This window comes from Petaurus breviceps, unplaced genomic scaffold, assembly GCF_028583685.1.
Source record: "Petaurus breviceps papuanus isolate PSGF00001 unplaced genomic scaffold, PetGlider_PUasm1.0 90881, whole genome shotgun sequence".
NCBI classification, from domain to species: Eukaryota; Metazoa; Chordata; class Mammalia; order Diprotodontia; family Petauridae; genus Petaurus; species Petaurus breviceps.
In genome coordinates, this window is record NW_027187369.1 from 15,255,097 (window position 1) to 15,276,138 (window position 21,042).

Below are 21,042 nucleotides of genomic sequence, written 5' to 3' on the forward strand. Positions count from 1 at the left end.
GTAGAGCACTGGCCCTAGAGTCAGGAGGACCTGAGTTCAAATCCAGCCTCAGACACTCAACACAAAAAACTAGCTGTGACCTTGGGCAAGTCACTTAACCCCAATTGCCCTCCAAAAAGCAAAAAATATATATATTTGAATTATTTAAAGCATCGTTTAAATCATTCCTACTCAATTCAATTTCAAAGGGAAATATAAAAATCATAACCTTCATTACATATTTTGCTATAGTGACAACTGGGGTGTTTTCCTGCAAAATCAGTGATATGTAAGGTGCTAGAAGAGTGTGACTATTCCCTCCACTTTGGTCCTCCTTGTTTCCTCCTCTTAGCACTTCCTTGAAGGCTCAGTTCAGGTGCCATGTCCTATAGGAAGCCTTCCCTAATTCCCCCAAGATATCAGCACTCACTTCCACCTCAAGTGACAGGGTATGGAACTAATCTGTATAACTATTGCATCCCCCAACAGAATGGAAACACCTTGAGGGCAGGGGCTGTTGTTTCCTTTTCATTTTCATCTCTCCCAGTACCCAGCACTGGACCTACCACAGAGGAAGCCTTTAATCAATCAGCTAAAATGAATACAAATAAATAAAAGTGAGCTAAAAATTGGGTAAGAAGCAACAGGACTATGAAGAAGCCATCCTTGGACCTATAGAGTCCCTTATCCAAGGCCCATGAGTTTGTTTTGTAAAACATTTTTTGAGAACTGCATTCCAATATAATTGATTTCCTTTATAATACTGTATATTTTACCTAATGCTTTTAAACACATGATTCTGAGAAGAGGTGTATATTTTCACCAGACTGCCCAATGGATTCAGGACACCAAAAAGGCTTAGAATTTCTAGTCTAACCACATTCTACTTTCTAGCCCAATCAGCTACTGTTTGAACCTCACTTATGTCCAGTCCTCTCTCTCTCCCAGGCCTTTGTTCACCACATGCCCCGAGCCTCATACATAAGATGCCCAGGAAATGTTACTGATTGACTCCTTGACTCCAAAGGGCCTAACTTTGTAGCTAGCATCTTACTGACAGACAAACATCTCCATATCATTCCCTCATTTGCTATTCTTGGTTTTGAACAGGTATTTGTGCCCAACTGCCTACTCACATCCACTGAGGATTTGGTTTGGAGGAAGACCAAGTACACTACAGGTATACTTGTACCGGTGAAGAAGGGGTTTGTTTAATAATTTTTGTTAAATAAATAAATGCTTAATACTATTATTATTTTTAAAAAGGGGTCTGTTTGAAGGTACAGCTTCATGCAACTCTTGACTCCAAGGGTTTTTTTTCTGCCTAGGTACAGAGAACAGGCGATATCATGTGAAATCAAAGAAGTAGGCCATCCTGCACTCAAAAACATAGCTCTCCCCACATTCCATCAACTGTCTGGCAGAACAGGCCACTGAAAGGGAAGGCAGGAGACCTGGCTTCTAGATCTGTTCTGCCATGTCTTTTCATCACCTTTATCAAGTAACTTGCCTCTTCTAACCTCAGTGGTCAAAATCTAGGATAGTGTGAGCCTATGATTAAGGCCTCAGCATTCCTATCTATGCTGTTGCTCAGTTGTGTCCAACTCTTCATGTTTCCATCTCGGGTTTTCTTGGCAAAGATACTGGAGTGATTTGCCATTTCCTTCTTCAGCTCATTTGACAGATGAGGAAACTGAGTCCAACAGGGTTAAGTGAGTTGCCCAGGGTCACACAGCTACTAAGTGTCTGGGGCCAGATTTGAACTCACAAAGATGAATCTTCCCGACACCAGGCCTGGCATCATTCTATCCACTGCAGTGACACCTAGCTGCTCCTATTTTATATATATATATAAACATATATATAAAATCATTATTATTATTATCTCATATATATTATCAATAAAATGAGGGAATTGGACTTAAAACAGTAGTTTTCAACCTTTATCGTCTGAGGACTCCTTTATTCTCTTAAATATTAAGAACACCCCCAAAGAGCTTTTGTTTATGCGTTGTATCTAGCAGTATTTACTGTATTAGAAATTTTAAAAATATTTACTACATTAGAAATTAAAATAAGAAAAGAATTTTGACCTCACAGACCATCTAAAAGTTTGTCTCTGAGGGAGTAGCTACTTTCCCTGAGAGGGTTAAGGTTTATTCTCACCTTAGATAGCTTTCATCCAATCAATACTTAACTGAGATTAGCCTCAGTGGTTAGATGGACTCAGAATGAGGGTAGGGAGAGAAGGGGTAGCTATGAAGCAAGGGCACATGTGATGAAATCATGGGATCTCAGGCTTTGAACACTATGGACAGCAGCCTAAGGGGGATGAGAAGGTTGGCAGAGTAGAAGATGAGGAAGAGGGAAGAAGGAAGATGAAGAAGGCCAAAATGGCCAGTCTGTCTGTGGTGGTTGCTGCCTGGGCCTTTGGGAATCATAGGATCCTAGATCTATCCCCAGAAGGGACCTCTGAAATCAAGTAGTTAAACTTGTTCATTTTACAGAGGAAGGAACTGAGGCCCAGGGAACTGAAATGACTTACCCAAGGTCATACACGGGATCATAGCTCTAGGGCTACAAAGGACTTAAAAGTCACCTAATCCAACCTCCTCATTTTGCAGGTGGCAAAACTGAGGCCCAGAGATGTCAAGTGATTTACCCCCAGGTCATGCAAGAAGCATCAGAAGTGACATCTGAACCCAGGTCCTCTGACTTCCCTACTGTACTTTATACTGCCAATGTAAGGTTGAGATGTCAGGTCTATTCTGGAAGGGTGGGACAGGGGAAGGGAGGAAGAGGACAAGATAGAAATAAAAATCTGAAAATGAAGAATTCAGAGAAATTTGGGAAGACTTATAATGACTTCGTGCAAAGTGAAATAAGCAGAACCAGAATAATTTAGATGGTGGCCACAATAATGTAAAAAAAGAAAAGCCTAATCAGCACAGTGACTTACACTGCCAATGTGGTGATTTCTTTCATTCCAAGTATAAGAGGTGCACAATTCTTTGTTAACAGGAAAGGGTTTTATTGCAGAAGGTGGGGGAATTCATTGGAATATGACAGTAATGGCTAAAAAGGGGCATGAATAAAACATTTATTTTTAAAAATGTTTTAAAAAGCATAAAATCCCTACTCTCAGGTAACTCCTTCCCATGACTCCCTGCATTGCCTCCATCTTTAGATGTGCTTCAGGAGTCCACTAGAACCTAGCCCATAATTACCAGAGGCCTCATATATAAATTCAACAGGAGTTGGGAGTATGGGGAAGGAATCTCCCATGAGCTGTAATTCATTTAGGATGTCTCTGAGAATCCCCAAACAAGTCCCAAAAGATACTTATAGCCATGAGTGTGCTGAAGCCAGTTCAAACAGGTTCATGACAGCTGAGTATTATGTTTTCAGTGTAAGCATTTATACTTTAGAAATCAGCAAATGTTCTGTTGCCAGTGTAGAGTTAAGAAAATGGTAGAGATAATGTTAAAAATGCAAATTAAACTTAAAAGTGTATCACAGGGGCAGCTAGGTGGTACAGTGAATAGAGTACTGGCCCTAGAGTCAGGAGGACCCAAGTTCAAATCTGACCTCAGACACTTAACACAAAAAACTAGCCATGTGACCTTGGGCAAGTCACTTAACCCCAATTGCCCTCCCCAAAAAAAGTGTATCAGAGCTGATTGTGAAACATTTAGCAGTACACCATTGGAGTCAGGAGCACCTGAGTTCAACTCCAGCCTGAGACACTTCTCTCATCAACTTTTTTTCTTTTTTTTCCCTCTTCCTATCATGTCTTCTCCCTCTCTTGATAGGTGGGGAGAAGGGAAGCAATTTCTATTCGCATTCGAGTTTTAAGCCTTCATGGCAATCAAATATATTCCTTTCTTTAAAAGAAAAAAACAAAAAACCCCTCACCACTATGTAATTATGGCAACCAATCTCAGGAGGTTCCAGAGATGAGTAGAATAAGACTCCTTTTGTGGTGACTATAGGTAAGGATTCCCTGCCAGAGGCAGTAACTGTGTGGATCTTAAGGGAAGGATCACTGGGGTGGAGGGGAGGGGGAGAGCAGAGTGTATCTGGAAATGTCTGTGATATGTGTTTTCTTTTTAAAGACATTGATATATCTTTAAAAATAAGGAAATCAATGAATGAAAATGGCAAAGTTACCTTGATGGCTTCACTCTCTTTCTTCACTCGCTTTGCTTTTTCAATAACATAGACAATGCTTTTATTTACTTCTTTGTCAGCTCGGTGTCTAAGCCAGTCTTCATATCCCTAGATGCAAAAAAACCAACTCCCCAATCAGTCTCCGAGAATGAAGCAAAGACATTAGCAAATTCAGCCAGCCCCTTGCAAAATGAATCATCAAGCTCTCCAGTCACACTTTAGACATCACCCTCCTGGGGAATCTTGTCACCCAGGGAACATTCCAAAGATCCAAGACACCAGATAACACAAAGCAGACACACAATCAGGTTGGCCCTGATGGAAATAGCTTAATTGTTTTTAAATGGTCTGTATTACCAAGATAAGTAGAAATGCATTGGAAACTCAGGCATATGAGGAAACGTGCAGTCGAATGTGATGTAGCTATCAAAGATGACAAGTGACTATGCTGGCTTGATTTATGAAACTGTGTATATGGAGAAAAAAAAACCCCAAAACATGAAACACAAAGGAGCACGTGTATAGCATGGCACAGTGGAGAGTACCAGGCTTGGAGCCAGGAAAACCTGAGTTTGAATTCCACCTATGGTACTAAGCACCTGTGTGGCCATGGACAAGTGACCTGATTCTCGAAGCTTCTGGCAACACTCTGAATTATCTGCTAAGTTAAAGAGGAGGGACCACTTGGATTGGTAGCATAAAGTGCCAAACCAGAGGCTGAAATCATAAAACCCTGAGCTACTGACTTAGACTAACAAGACATTTTAGAAACATTACTTTGAGATAAATAATAATTCAGTGCCATTTGTGACACAAATGTTATTATTACCATTTTACAGAGAGGGTAAGTAAGGAATGAGAGGGAAAATGACTCGATGTGCTTGGGATTCTAGTGCTGTTGCTGTTTAATCACTTTTTGGTCACGTCTGATTCTTTATGACCCCTTTTGGAATTGGGGGGTTTTGGGCAAACATATAGGAGTAGTTTGCCATTTCCTTCTCATTTTACAGATGAGGAAACTGAGGCAAACAAGATTAAGTGACTTGCCCAGGGTCACACAGCTAGAAAGTGTCTGAGGCATGTTTTGAACTCAGGAAGATGAGTCTTCCTGACTCTAGTCAATGGCAAAACGGGGAAGGGGGCATAGATCAAGCCCCCCTCACTCCAAATCTTGTCATCCTTTTACCAGAACAGGCTTGGGCTTCAATGTATTTTGGGTCCTTTTTATCCCCCCCGCTGCCCCGGACAGACCCTATAATCATAAGACTCCAGATTTAGAGCTGAAGGGCACCTTAGAGGCCAGCTGGTCATAGGATCTTTTTTGCCTTTTTTTTTGGAGGGGGGAAGGTAGGGCAATTGGGGTTAAGTGTCTTGCCCAAGGTCACACAGCTACTTTTTTGTGTTGAGTGTCTGAGGCTGGATTTGAACTCAGGTCCTCCTGACTCCAGGGCCGGTGCTCTATTCACTGCGCCACCTAGCCGCCCCTGGTCATAGGATCTTAAAGGTACAGTGAGAAGGGACCTCAGCAACCATCCTGTTCAATCTTTCACTTTATACAGATAAGGAAACTGAGGCTCAGACTAAGTAAAGTGCCTTCATTCATTTTCACAAACTAAGAGTAACCAGGAGAGTATTTGCTTTCCCTTTTTGCCTTTTATCTGGGACTGATGGAAGGAAGGAAGAAGTTCAGAGCAGCACCTGCTACCTGGGTCTACTAAGGTATGATCTCGTCTCATTCTGCACATACTGCAATGATCCCTGATCCCTTTCAAAGACAGCTGCTTGGAAAACAGAATGAGGAAGGTGAACTCTGTGTATCTGAGAAACCTGTCATAGTTCAGGAGCCCAGATAATGACACATGCCTCTGTTCTCTGAACAGAGAGGCAGCACGTTACATACTTGGTCACTAAATTACATATGTGGCCACTGTATTGAGTTTTTTTTTCTTAACTGCTTTTCTTTGTTCTAAAAGAGTGAGGGGGAAGGGGGAGTTGGGGAGAAAGAATAGATCTGGAAATGAATGTGATTTTTAAAAACACATCCAATAAAACTTATTAAAAAGAAAAATTTCCTAAGCATTTCTTTCTCTCCCTCCCAACCCCTTTTTCTTTCCTGTGGGTTGTATTCAATCTCTTCCTCTTCCTTTTGGCAATTCCAGACAATGGCTCCAGAGGGTACTTCTAGAGATGCCCATGAAGTGACCAGGGGATGAATGTTAATTGAGAGAAGATAAATTGGGAACAGCTTTTGAAAACTATACATGGCTATTCTTGGAAATAGCAATTCAATGATGTTTAAGAAAATAATCTTTGACAAATAAACTGTCATTAAATTAAAAAATAATAATCTTTGCAGCCCTGAGGGGTGGGGGAGGAAGGGGTGGACTGGACAGATTTGAGGGGAAACCATTCTTAAGGTCTTTATTTAGCAGCCAAGGGCTTCATAAAATATTCCTGCCATACCCGAGAACAGGAGGAACCCCAAGAGGAAAGAGAGGGATCTGGGCTGCTCCTGCTGCTTAACAGAGCTCAGAATAGTTGCTTTCTTTGGGTCTCTTTTTTAAGTGTCTCGATAAATCACTGTCGAACAGTATATTTTTTAATAAGCCGAATACCCGAAACTGTCAAGGTATATTTGAAGAATTTCAAGTCCACTCATTCTCCCAATCCCCCCAAGCCAACATTCAGTTTGCAAAAGTCACTCCCAGAGGCAATGGAGTTCCCCTTCCCTGAGAAGAGAGCTCCAAGGCAAGCTATCAACACCACTGACCATGGCCAGTCCTCGATGAAGGATACAAATCACAGCTGACAGTGGCTAGACCCCAAGGGAAAACTTGGTGAGAACACAGATGGGAGTTGTTCAGGATAACTAACCATGGACTGATGGCAATCTGTACCACTGGAATGAATGCCTACATTGGGGACGTAGCAAATCTCATGGGATTTTCTGAGTAATCACTGACGTATACAGGTTGATAATGTGCTGTGTGTCCACCATGACATAAATTTTGACAACAGCCCTGGAAGTGAATGCTTTTTTTTTTTAACATGTTAGGCGTTTTTTGTCCAAACCTGTGATTTCATCTGTTTTAATTCCCAGTGTAGAAACTACTATTTACCACAATGCAGATAAGGCAGGCCATCTTAAAATAGTCTTAGAGTCTTGGAGACTTGCCTGAGCTACTGAGAGATTAGTGATTTGGTCAGGGTCACACAACCACTTGACTCGAACTCCAGCCTTTGGGATTTCTAGGCTAACTTTTGGTTCTGCCTCACTACACCTCTACTGTAGACAAGTACTAGTGGCATTATTATCCCCATTTTACAGATGAGGAAACCAAGAATGGTGAGAAATGATTTGTGCAGGGTCGCATGGCTATTAAGTATCTGAGGTATGCTTATTTAATCTCCATTCCCAGCTAAAGATGACAGAAAGGGATACAATATAATAGTTGTTCTTCATTTGGAAATAAGGAGGTAGTATGGGATAGGGAATATGAAGCCAGATTTGGAGTCAGAGAGACCCAAGCTCAAGTCTTAAATCTGATACATCCTGTTCATGTGACCCTGAAAAAGACCCTTAACAGCTCTAATGCTCTAAGTTTACAGATGGAGTCCCAGGGGGGGTCAAATAGCATTGGTGAAGGGAGTTTTCACACTACGAGTTCCCCACCCTGAAACAAAACGGGTTCAGCTAAAACAAAAATTAAAAAGTAAGGCAGGAACAAAAAGGAAGATAATTAGCCCCCATTGCAATACCATTCTGGAGCTCTGGTTCGATATTCAATAGGGCCTTACTGGTCAGGAGAGGAGCAGAGAGAGCTCAGGACTATGACTGGGAGACAAGGCAGCTGTATAGAAGCAAACATGCAAGGCAAACCCCTAATATGGGCTTCCCTTGGTGGAGGTCCATGTGAGGTGTGCCACATGTTATTTATACAAAGAAGTGTTGGGTTACCTGTTTAATGGCAGTGACAGTTATCACGAAGAAAAGTGGGAGTCCACTGGTCACTGGGCTGGTTGGTGTATCTACCGTGACCTAAGTACACAGAGAAATACAATTTAGAATAAAACAGAAACAAAGCATAATAAATTGAAATGAGTACTGGATTGACAGTCAAAAATCAAAAGTTCAAATCCTGGCTCTCCCACTATCAGTGTGACCTTGGGTAGGTCAACTGTAGTCAGTCAACAAGCATTTATTATGTATCTACTATGGGCCAAACTCTGTGACCTTTACTTGTCCTATATGATAAAACCCTAGATATCCTCTCCCCACAAAGCTATACATTTCCCTGAAGTTACCCCACAACTTGAGGGTGGGAGACAGTGTCACTGGCTCCTTCATGAGTATTTGTTACCTTACAGGCTCACTGATGAAGCCTGTGCCCTTAACCTTCCAAGAAAGTCCAGAGACAATGAAAAATGAGCATCTCACCCTACTTGCCCAAAGTAAATGCATATCCCCTGATGGGATCTAAAGAGGCCACAATCCTAGCAAATAAAGAGGGTTTACTACAGTGGACAGGATTTTCAGAGTTGGTTGGATACAAGGAAAGGGCAATTAATATGGCCTTTAGGGGCCATGACTGGGTTAAGAGAGCTCTAATAATGTTCACTTTTTTAGACTTTAACAACCCAAGATTGATCAGAGAACTCTCAAGAGTTACATAAACATAGATACATATGCGTATATATATGTATATGAATGTATATATATGTATGTATGTGTGTGTGTATACACACACATTCCTGGCATCCCACTGGCCACAATGGTCCTATTAGGGATCTTAGGACATGGGAAAAAATTTTCAAACATGTGGCTCTTATATACTCTAGCTTTCAAATCTGGGAGGATTTATTCTGAAGCAGACCAGTCACAAAATGACATATTACATCTAACGAACAACTTTAATAATTGATGAAGACCTCAATATCTATAATTAAGGACAGCAGGCCAAACTATAAGCTTGGATGGGGGTAAAGAAAGGTGAAAATAACCATGTAAACCAATGTTAATTCCCTAATGGATATAGATGTGAAATTCTACCCTTTGTTAAGCCTTTTTCTAAAACTACTAAGATATAAGATATACAGTGATATGAATATGTATGCAATTAGGTGGTACAGTAGATAGTGCACTGGGTCTGGAGTCAGAAAGGCCTGTGTTCAAATCAGACCCCAGATACTTACTAGCTATGTGACCCAGGAAAGTCACTTAACCTCTGCATGTCTCAGTTTCCTCATCTGTAAAATGACGATTTTAGATTTAATGATCTCTAAGATTCCTCTGGCTCTAAGAGTAGGATCTTAGATGAGAGAAATATGTAAATGACCACAAATTTCTTACTTCCTTTTATGCATATCTGCAACAAGTCTAAAATCCTTTTAGCAAGCTTCATTTTTAATGAAGCTCAATAAAAGCTTTTAATTACCAATAATGGAAAGAATAATGCATTGCTCAAAGTAGTCATGCCTTTAAAATGGGATTTCTACTTATTTGGGCCTTACCTGGACTAGGAAAATGATCAGGAAATAGAAATTTGCAATTCTTCGAAACTGTTCAAAAAGATTCTTTGGAAGAAAGTTCCAAATTGTGTACTGCAAGAAAAGAAGGAAGAAAAAGATGATTAGCCAAAAAAGGGAAGTTTTGTTCAATCTCTGATATATTAAAGACCAAAAATGTCATGAAGTCACCTTTTGCTGAGTCCTTTTATCTCAAAACCACATTAAAATTCACAACTTGGACGAATTTATCAGTATTCACATAAAGAGGTATATAGGTACATGGATACAGAGCTCTATGAGGGGGTGCAACTGGGGCCTTTTCCCAGAGCAATGACATATATAGGATGTCCTGGTACATGCTGCTCCTTCCCCACCCCACTTACACCCTTTGCCAAAAGTACAAAAAATTCTTAGCCACAGTTCTGCATTAATCCAGTTAAACTGGTTAAATGTTCCCTATTATTATAAACTTAATCATTAACAAACACAGACATGTCAATATACAAAGAAAAGGATTCAATAAGAAAGTGAATTTTTGTAGATGGAGCTGTGACCTGGTCCAGCCAGTCAGTGTGAAAAGTAATTTTGAATGAGGCCTTTGACCCTGCAATACCACTCTGAGGCCCATCCCAAAGAGATCAAAGAGGGGTGGCTAGGTGGCATAATGAATAGAGCACTGGCCCTGGAGTCAGGAGTTAAAATCCGACCTCAGACACTTAACACTTACTAGCTGTGTGACCTTGGGCAAGTCACTTAACCACAATTGCCCTGCCTTCCCCCCTCACAAAAAAAGCCAAAAAAAAGAAAGAAAGAAAAAAGAGATCAAAGAAAGAGGAAGGGAATTCACATACAAATTATTTACAGTAGCCCTTTTGGGGAGAGCAATGACCTAGAAACAAAATAGATGCCCAACAGGGAGTAAATGAATGAACAAATTATAATATGTAACAATGAATGTATAAGAATGACTGGGCCATAAGAAAATATGAACACAACAGATTCAGAGAAATCTAGAAGATATACAGGAAGCAAAAGTTCTGCTAAACTTTGTCCTGATGCTATGTTCCCCAATAGCACCAGTGGTCCATTCGGTCCCCCACTGCCTCATCCTCCATGTTTGGTAAGATTCATCTGAGGCACTGCAATTTTCTACCTTCTTTGTTGGTCCCTCATCTGCTTCCCAAACTCTTGATGGCATTCTTCAAGGTTCTATCCTTGGCCCACAGTTCTTTATACAGAATGTCCCCAAAGTCTTAGTGCACTTTTAAGTACTAAATGTAATTAAGTTTAACAAAAAGCTTTTAATAGCTTCAAACTGCACTAAGTCTTTAGAGATATACTGTGTGTACTATCTTGGCAATCTCATGTCTCACCCACCCCATAGCTTTGACAGTCACTTCTATGCAGATATCTCCCAAATCCATTTCCCCAGCCAAGTATGACTTTTATTCTGCAGTTCCACACACATACCTCCAAATGTTCCCAGCACATTTCCACTCAGATGTTAAGATCATTCTTAATACAGATGATGAGGCTAAGCCCAGGGAAATTATTAGTCCACCCTAATAAAACATGCCTAACCTTTCCAGTCTGAACTTATGTTACTCTCCTCTACGAACTTGACCCTCCCAGTCAACCTGGACTACTTGCTATCTACCTAACATGCCCTGTACTTTCCCACCTCTGTGCCTTCAGCCAAAGTCATTTCATATGCCTACAATCTTTACCCTTACCAATTTGGTCATGAAATTGTGAGATACCTTTGAAAGCCCAACTCAAATGCCACCTTCTCCATGAAGCCCACGCTTCAGGTCAGTAAGAGACTTCTCTCTCATTTTGTGCCTTTCTGATGCATTTACATTACACTGTATGTTACAGCTATCTGTGTTTGTATGGTGTCTCACCTCGGCAACTGGGTGAAAGCGGCTAGAGTGCTAGATTTGTAGTCAGGAAGACCCCATTCATATATTAGTTGAGTAATCTTGACCTCTCAACTTGGTTTCTTCATCTGTAAAATGGGGATAATACTAACACCTACTTCATAGACTTGTCATGAAAAACAAAGAAGATACCTGGAAGGTGCTTTGCAAACTTTAAAAATCTATAAAAATACTAGTTGTTGTTAGACTGTAAGTCTCATAATGTCAGGATTATCTTTTCTAACTAAACACTCAGTTTCTCCTCCATCATCCAGCAGAATATTCTGCACACAGTAGGCATTTAATAAATGTTTACTGATGAGTGGATGAATTATTTAGAGGTATCCAAAAGCATAGGGGGAGATTTATAAGTCCTTTATTTCTCCCAGTCAAAATATGCATGTGAGGGGGCAGAGCCAAGATGGCGTTGTAGAAGCAGGAAAACTACCTGAGCTCCCCCCATATCCACCTCAAAATATGTATGTGATCCATCTACAGCACTGACATGAAGCCTCCCTTATAGCCTAAGGGGAATTTCTGGAGCATGGCACGCTGGATTGGAGGAATCCATCACAGCCTGGTCAGGAGGCACCAGTTTAGGTAGGAATATTAGCTTGGTCTGCTCCAAAGTCTGCAAAGAGCTGGAGCTGGACAGAATTGTTCGGGATTGTTGAGGTGCCAAACTACACGGAGGCAGGAGGGTGCACTGCATTATACCTTCCAACTCCCTAGAAATAAGGATGGTGATTCAAATTCTAGGACTATCTACTGAGCTCAAGCCATGAAGAAAGAAAAACAACAGGGACATCACTGAAATTTACCTATATCCAAGTTAGCCTCAAAGAACCATCCAATGAAGAAGTTACCTTTTCCAAATGCCTTGGTAAAAGACCAGCAATAAGAACAGAAGGTGATGATTATTAACCAAAAAGGCCTCAGTTACACTCCGATGGTCATCACTTAAAACAGAAGCTGTACAACAGGAGAACATTCTAATCCAATTAGGTAAGTGGATTTGAAAACCAGAGGACAGATGGTGATACAGTATATGGGCAATTACTGTTGATCTGGCCACGATGTGTTCGTGGGTAGAACATTAAAAACAACGCCAAGGAAACAACGAGGATCAACCTTAAACAGGCCTTTTAAGGTATGGCCCACCTATAGTCACCTGGAACCTGACATGTTCCAGGCCACCCCCAATAGGACTGCCACAGTTGCTCAGGATTCCTGAGCAAAAAAAAAAATATGGTAACAATTCAGCATTTGGCTGTGTTAACCTTGGATTCTCAACCAAGTACATTTTTACCTGAACATTAAGTTGTTTGAATTCTCTCTGGGGGGTCCTGAGTATATCAAAAGAAGAGACTTTAGGGGTGAGTAGGTGGCAGAGTGAATAGAGCACCAGCCCTGGAGTTCAAATTCAGCCTCAGACACTTAACACTTATTAGCCATGTGACCTTGGGCAAGTCACTTAACCCCAATTGCCCTCCAAAAAGCAAAAAAAAGAGAGACTCACCAGTCACCGTATCGTACATAATCTTTTCTGACCGAATTTTATTCAGTTGGTTTACTCCTGCCATCACTATTATATCTATAGCATACATATAAGGGATACCAAATCCCACAGTTGAAAAGGACCTCAGAGGCCACCCAGTTCAAGCCATTTCTACCCAAGAGCTCCTTCTACAATGCCTCTAGCACATGATCCAGTCTATTTGATGACCTCCAGTGAGAGGGGACCCATGCTGTTCTGAAGAAGCCCATTCCACTTTGGGGAAGTACTCATTGTTACAAAGTTGGTCCTTACACCCAGTGATAGAATGGATAATATGTAGGGAAAGGCAGAAAAATATCCAAATGTCCTGAGCATGCTGGGGCCAGGCCAAACAAGTTTAATTCCTCTTACATGTGAATGCTGTTTTCTTTCTCCCTCCCCTTCCTTACCCCTGCCCCAATCTTCCCTTTTCCAGGCCAAAGACCTTCAGATGGCTTAGTCACCAGTCCCTTGACCATCCTGCTCAGCTTCTCCTGGAAATGGCCCAGATTGTCAATATCTTTCCTCAAATATTAAACAACTTCAGTACTACCTCCAGGAAGCTTTTACAGATGACTCAGACTCCCAGTTCTCTCTTCCTCCTTGGAACATCTTGAACTTACTATAAACGACATGATTAGCATGCCTTCTTCTACAATGTCTTGTTCTCTAATTGCCTGCACTTGACCCTGACAATGGAAATGAACAGAGGCTGCTGGAAAGGACAGGCCAGAAGCAAACAGGTGCAGTCGTACAATCATTGCTAACTTATTCTAGAGCTGGATCACATGGATCTTTCTTTTCTCCCCAATTCAGTTGCAAGGACAGGAAATATTGTCTTCTATTCTATTCTACTCTGACATGCCCACAGTACAGAGTACAAGGGGAATGTTCAATCAATACTTCTTTCTTGACATAAATAGCATTCATATACAAATGAGAAAAGCTTTTCCAAATTTCAAGGAAAACAATTCTGACCATCTCAATAAAATCTATTTGTGCCCAGACTGACATGAAGACATAGGATTTGGAATAAGGGCTAGAAGACAGCTTAGAAACTGATTACCTAGTCCTAAATGTTAGGTGTTGAAATAGATACAGGCCTGGAATCAGGAAAATCTGAGTTCAAATCTTGCCTCAGATACATACGAGCTGTGTTATTGAGAGCAAGTCACTTAAGTTCTGTCTGCCTGTTTCCTCAACTGCAAAACAGGGATGATAGAGGGCAGTTAGGTCAGTGCATGGAGCACTGGGCTTGGAGGGAGGAGGACCTGAGTTCAAATCTGGCCTCAGACACTTACTAGTATGTAACCCTTTGCCAGTCACTTAATCCTGATTGCCTCCCAAAAAGTTAAAAAAAATTTTTAATAGGGATAATAGGATCAAATGAGGTAACATCTGTTTTTTAAAAATTAACATAGTACCTGGCACACAGCAGGCACTTAATAAATGGATGTTTCCTTCCTCCCTTCCAACCCTCTTACTTCATAGAACAGGGAAGTGACTTGTCCAGGGTCGTACAGCTAGGAAATAGATAGAAGAGTTACGATTTGCAATCAGGTTCTCTGACTTTCAAATCCATCAGACTTTCCACTGTACCAAACATGTTTCCTATACCAATGGTTCTCCAATTTCCCATCTGTAATAGGATGGGATATTTTTAAGTCTTTTATCTTTTTTATTTTAACCTAAATAATCTTAAACTCATATATACCTAAATCATTCAACTTTCTTTATTTTGTGACCATTTGCTTTAAAAAGAAAAAAGTAATGTTTCCCAGACTCCATTAGTTGCTGGTAGGCCCAAATAATGCAAATCATTGAAATCTGTGGAAGTAATTGTTCAGATATGAAGATGAGAGTTTAACTCTTTCCTAATATACTGATAAGTGTGACCTAAGACAAGTGACATTCTCACTTTGGGCCTCAGATCTCTCCTCTAAAAAATGGGAGAGGAAGACAAAATGATCTCAAAGGCCCTTCTAGCATTAACAGTTGGTTAGGCAGTCAATAAACATTTAATAAGCACCTACTATGGGCCAAGCACACTGCTAAGTACTAGGGATTTAAAAAAAAAAAGGTCAAAGACAGTCTGGGAGCTCACAATTGAATGGGTCTATTCAAATCTAATCATTTACAAAGTAGTAGTTTATGACAGGGGAGAGGAACCTGCAGTCCTTTGACTGAATCCAAACTTCACAGAACAAATAAATAAAAGGATTTGTTGTGTAAAACTTGGATTCAGTCAAAAGGTTGGGAGGACCTAGAAGGCCACACATGACCTGGAGGCTCCAGGTTCCCTACCCCTGGACATGAAATGAACGAAATGCATCCAGGACAGTATCAGGAAAAAATAAATGATATTCATGTTCTGAATGCATTGAATTAGGGCAGCTTTTTACCGGGTGGATTCCAGAAACACATGTTCATTCAATAGCACGTCCAACAAGCTTGATATAAAGGCTATAATCGAATATGGAACAAGCACATAAGATGTAAAGATGTACATAATGGAAAAAAAAATGAAACGTACACCTAAAGATCGACCATGTAGCATAGGCAATTGATTTATAACCAAAATATCTCATCACAAGAAACTTCCATTTCCACAGCTATAAAATGAGAGGGCCTGGACTAAAGAAAGCTAGGCCTCCCTCCTCCCCTCTCATCCTCCCCCCTCTCTCCTCCCTCTGGTCACCTGGGTGAGTTCATAACTGCTAAGGGATTCCCAGTTCTTCTCTCCCTCCCCTCCCATATCCCATCAGCATCTAAGTCTTCATGTTTCTACCTACACCATAACTCTCACTTCCATCCCCCTTTTTTGCACTCACGTGACCACTTTCATAGTCACCTCTCATCAAAACTGCTGCAACAGGTTCCTAATTGGTCTTTCTTCCTGTTCCCAGTTTCTCTGTCTTTCAATCCATCTTCCAAACAGGGTGCACAGGTTTGACTATATCACTTTCTTAATCAAGAATCTTCAGGGGCTCCCTATTACCTCTGGGGCAAAATATAAACTACTGTATTTAGCATTTAAAGACCTTCCAGTCTAATTTCACCTTACTCCAACTCAGGCACTCTACATTCCAAACAAAATGGCCTACCAGTTGTCTCATATACAAAATTCCATTACCCATTCCATGTCTTTCCATGAGCATTCCATACGCAGGTTGTTCCCAATGTCCTGAATGCTGTTCCTCCTTGCCTCTTGGAATTCCTATCTCCTTTCAATATTCAGATCAAGGGCTAATTTGTGATTCCTTTCCTGATACCCCCAGATGTTAGGGCTCTCTCCACCCTCCTCTGAAATAGCATCATAGTTACACATGCTATCGTACTGTCTCCCAATAAGTCCCCTGTGAGGACAGGGACTTTCTCACTTCCGGTTTTAGATCCCTACAACCCAGAACAGCACCTAGTGGGCACACAGAAGGTCCTTAAATGGCTGCTGCACTGAAATTAATTGAACCCATGAAAACACTTAAGAGAAATGAAGGTTACGGAGAGAGAAAGTTGCATTGAATATGTATCCATGAGAACCATCTAAGGATGAAATAGAGGCTTCATGAAGCAGGGAGCTCATCCATACCTGGGAAGATTCAAGCCAAGATGGTCTGATCACTTTGGTCTATATGCTGTCAAAGGAGTTTCGTGATAATAATAGCCCAGGGTTAAACTAGGTACACTTCTATATTCCCCTTCAGTTTGAAGGCTCTGATTATCTGATTTTATTTTAATTTAAAGAAAGGCCTTAGAATATTATGTATTCATTCATGTCCAGGCAAGATATTTCCTATTGAAACACTAAAAATGTTTGGGGGAGGAGAGTAATTCAAATGCATGGGCATTACAAGGAACCATGTAAAATAATGGGGAGTTGTTCATTTAAAGACATAGGAGATTTAATCCCTGTCAATGACAGCAAGAGAACCTGAGGAAGGCCCCTCAGTCACTGGGGAGAACTTAAGGGACAATAGTCCCACGAATAAAGAGGTGAAGATGGGTTGCAATCTGCATCACTGAAAGGACTGCTACTATCAAGGAGAGCATAGATCCTTTGGCCTACTTGACCAAGTATTATTGTGGCCAAATGCTCACTTAGCTGTTCAACTGCATCCATTTGATAACTGGGTGGGTGTGCCACAGGAGTCAGTGCTCATTTATATACCAAGGGCAAGGGAAATTCACTTCTCTTTATATTTGTCATCTTCCCTCTTAGAAACTAGCAAAAAGTAGGCAACTGACATGGGACTTTGTCCCATTTAACTACGAGTCATTTTCTGGTTAAGAAAGAAGACCAAGGCCAAATAAAATCTAGTTGTTTTTTTTCTTCTGAAGATTCTGATCCAAGACATTGAGTTAACAAGCACCCGATGTCCCTGGCCTTCCACACCTGACCTTGAGAAGCCCTTCCTTCCAGAAGAGTGGGTGGAGCCAGCTGATTCTTATCCCATTTAAGTACCACCAAGAGGAAGATCAAAACTTGGGACTAAAAAATGTACAGAAGAAGGAAACAGTAATGAGAGCAGAAGATCTTAATAGGGTGCACCAAGTTCTTTTTCTACTAGGGAGGGGGTTTTCCAAGTTTCTGTACCAGCTGCAAAATTCTGGTGGTTTCCAGAGGCCCCGGTAGAGCCCTTCAGAGGATTTCAGGCTGCTGAAGACAAGTTTTTCTAAGGAAACTATTTGTGTTCCAGGGGAGAGGAAAAAAAAACAACAAGGATTTTATAAGAAAATAAAAATTTTTAAAGTAGGTCAAAGTGTTTATCCTTCAGTGTTCCCTGTTTAACAAGCCCTATTCCCAGAGTTACAGTGACATCACTGATGGTATTTGTGAATAAACAAAAAGGATCCTAATTTTTTTTTAAATCACTGAATGAAGTAGGGGAAAAGAAATCAATGTTTTCCATTAAGTCAGAAGGTAAAGAACAGAGTCTGCTTTATTTAAAATATCTATTGCTTTAATTAGTGGCTCTGGACCAAAAACAAAACAAAAAACACACACACAAAACCCCCCCAAAAAAACAAAGAGGAAAACGGCGATCAATGGGAGGGAGAGGGCAGCCAGTTCATGGAATTGGCAGCTTGGGGTATGAAACTTGGTCTATACTGAATAGGCCCCTCCGCTCAGTCCTACCAATAGAGACTACCAATTTACTTGGGGATTCTGGAAGAGGGAAAGATGGCCATCTTCCACACTATTGCACATAATAGATGTGTACTTGGAAATACTAGAGAAATGTGCTCATTCACTAATTCATTCAACAGCTCAGGCAACACTTTCTATAGAAAGAAACGTATTCACTCACTGATTTATTCAACAGCTCAAGCAACACTTTCTATGTGAAGACCTGCTAGTGCCCTCCCTAACTACCATGACTTATTTGTATTTATTCTCTCTACACTTCTATTTGGAAGTGTTGGTAGAATGTAGGCTCAGAGATCGTTTGGTTCTTTCTTTTGCTATACCCAGCGCCAAGCACAGTGCTGGCAAAAAGAAGGTGCTTAATAAATGTTTGTCAACTGACTGAGCTCCTGCAGTAAGTATATTACCTCATGTGTGATTTCCAGTTGAGCAAACATGCATTAAGCACCCATTTCCCCCCCCCCCTACTTGTTTGGTGCTGGGGATACAAAGGCTAAATGAAAACCCATCCCTTCCCTCAAGAAACTTCCATTCTACCAAAGGGGTCCAGTAAGTCACAGATAAGTACAAAGATAATAACCACATGCTTAAAGAGGATTTTCTCATTCTTTTAGGGCTAGACTTAATTGGCATAGAAAACTCTCCCTATCAATAGATATTGGCATCTGCCCAAGAACCATAGAGCAAGGAGAGGTTAAGCGATTTGCCCAGGGTTGGCAACATTAGGTGTCTGAGATGGGACTCAGACTGAGGTCTTCCTGATTCTGACCCTGACTCTCTTTTATTTTACCTTCATTCATTTTTACTGTTCCCATTTTACAGATACACAGCTTAAGGCTCAGAGAACTTGAACATCCCATGGTAAGTGGCAGAGGTAGGACTAGAAGCCAGGTGTCAGGATACCAAGACTTTTGCCTCTACCTAACCAAGCCCCACTGGGTCACCTAGCTTCCTAAAACCAGGGGTGTTGTTTGAGGCAGCTCATAGCAGCTCAAGAGAGCCAGGTGATAAATTTTTAGTGTAAGCATCTGCACTTTGGAAATCAACAAACCCTACCAATCAGGGCTTGATATATTGTTTGAGAATCTAGAGAAAGTAATGGAGAAAATTGTGATAATTCAGGTTAAAGTTAGGAGTCTATGCCATCACTGCCTAAAATGTAAAATAGAAATGTTTGCTTCCTTCAGTTTCTCAGCCCAAACGACAAGCTTTATATAATAGGATTGCCTCTTAATTGGCAGAAGAGTTCATTAACCTCCTTACTTCTTAAAAAAAGCAAAAATATAAATTTTAAATACCTACATAAACGATACAAAATAAATACTAAAAAATCAATATCATTTCTATATAGCAATAACAAAATCCTCAGTTCTGCAAGGTCTCCTTCAAAGTCAATATCTTATGCCAAGCCAGACCAAGGCTCAGGGCTCCTCCTTTTGTCCATGGTTATCTTCCCTAAGAAGGGCACAGTCATCAAACACTTTTTCTGCTTCCATACATGTCTATCTCAGGATCACCTGCAATCAGGGGGTGAAGCAGGTGGTCCAATGCACAGACTCAATTTGCCTAGCTGACATGTAGGGACAGCCACCATGCTAAGCTATAGAAAGGGCCATCCTCCCATCATCCCTCACAAAAAAAGCCCAGAGTTACTCAATGCTACTTGAAGACTTGAATGAAGATAGTAAGCTGAAAGCTGTTATTCACTTTTCACTGATGCTGTTTCCTGACGAATTTTCCCTAATTGGGGAAATAGACAAATGGGCCAATTGTGCCCCATTTTCTTTGCTAAATTAACAAATATTTGACAGTGGAGGAGTACAGTGGGTATTCAATTAGAGCTCACCCCATGCATTAATGAGTCTGTACCCTGGCCACTTCAGTTCAACAAAGAAAGGGCTTGTATGCAGCAAACTCTGGGTGGTCTTTCTGTCATAGGGCAATAGGGAAGACAAAAGGATAATGCAAGGTTTGCTGCATCATCTCAAAGTTCCATATTCTTACTGGGAAGTGGTCAGGGTGCGGGCTTAGCACTCTATAGGGAATATATGCTCTGATTGAACACTGTCCCATAGAAAGGGAAATCCCATTTAAAATAACTACAAAATGCAACCAAAAAAATCTGGGAGTCGATCTACCAAGGCACATTCAAAGTTTATATAAATACAATTGCAAATTAAGAAGCTAAATAATTGAAGATAGGATCATTGCCCATGATTGGGTAGCATCAATATAACAAAAATTACAATACTACCTAAATTAATTTGTATATTTAATTTTATATCAAACCACTGATGATTTTATGTAGCTAGAGATAATAAAATTCATTTAGAAGAGAAAGGTCTAGAAACTGAAGGGAAATAATGAAAAGAGGAGGAATGAACTCAAATTATACTGTAAAGCAGAAATCATCAAAAATGTATGCACATATGAGCATGCACACGTGTGTACACACACACACACACACACACACACACAGATGGCTACCACCAAAGAAACCACTTCCTTGTATCTATCTACTTTCACTTACCAATGAAACTGCTGTTAGATAGAAATTCTAACCCATTTCAAAATACAAAGGAAGAGTAGCCCTGCATCCTATCACCTATTTAGAAGGTGAAAACAAACTAGACAATAATCAAATGAATAACACCACCTTGGATCCACAATGATGTAGAATCTGGCCATTATACACACTCAGGAAAAAGATTAATTCTCCCAGAAACATCTCAAGTTACACACACACACACACACACACACACACACACACACACACACACACA

The 21,042-nt window shown here is 40.7% G+C and overlaps 1 protein-coding gene across 1 annotated transcript in view; it reads right to left on the minus strand.

The window, feature by feature from the left end:
* Positions 1-21,042, minus strand: part of ATP11C (ATPase phospholipid transporting 11C) — a 208,372-nt gene that overhangs the window by 91,070 nt on the left and 96,260 nt on the right. Inside the window, exons 3-5 of the mRNA XM_069074166.1 lie at positions 9,661-9,750; positions 8,108-8,188; positions 4,150-4,257 (exon numbers count right to left, since the gene is read on the minus strand). Coding sequence (XP_068930267.1) covers positions 4,150-4,257; positions 8,108-8,188; positions 9,661-9,750 — 279 coding nt within the window. The remainder of the gene's footprint in view (positions 1-4,149; positions 4,258-8,107; positions 8,189-9,660; positions 9,751-21,042) is intronic.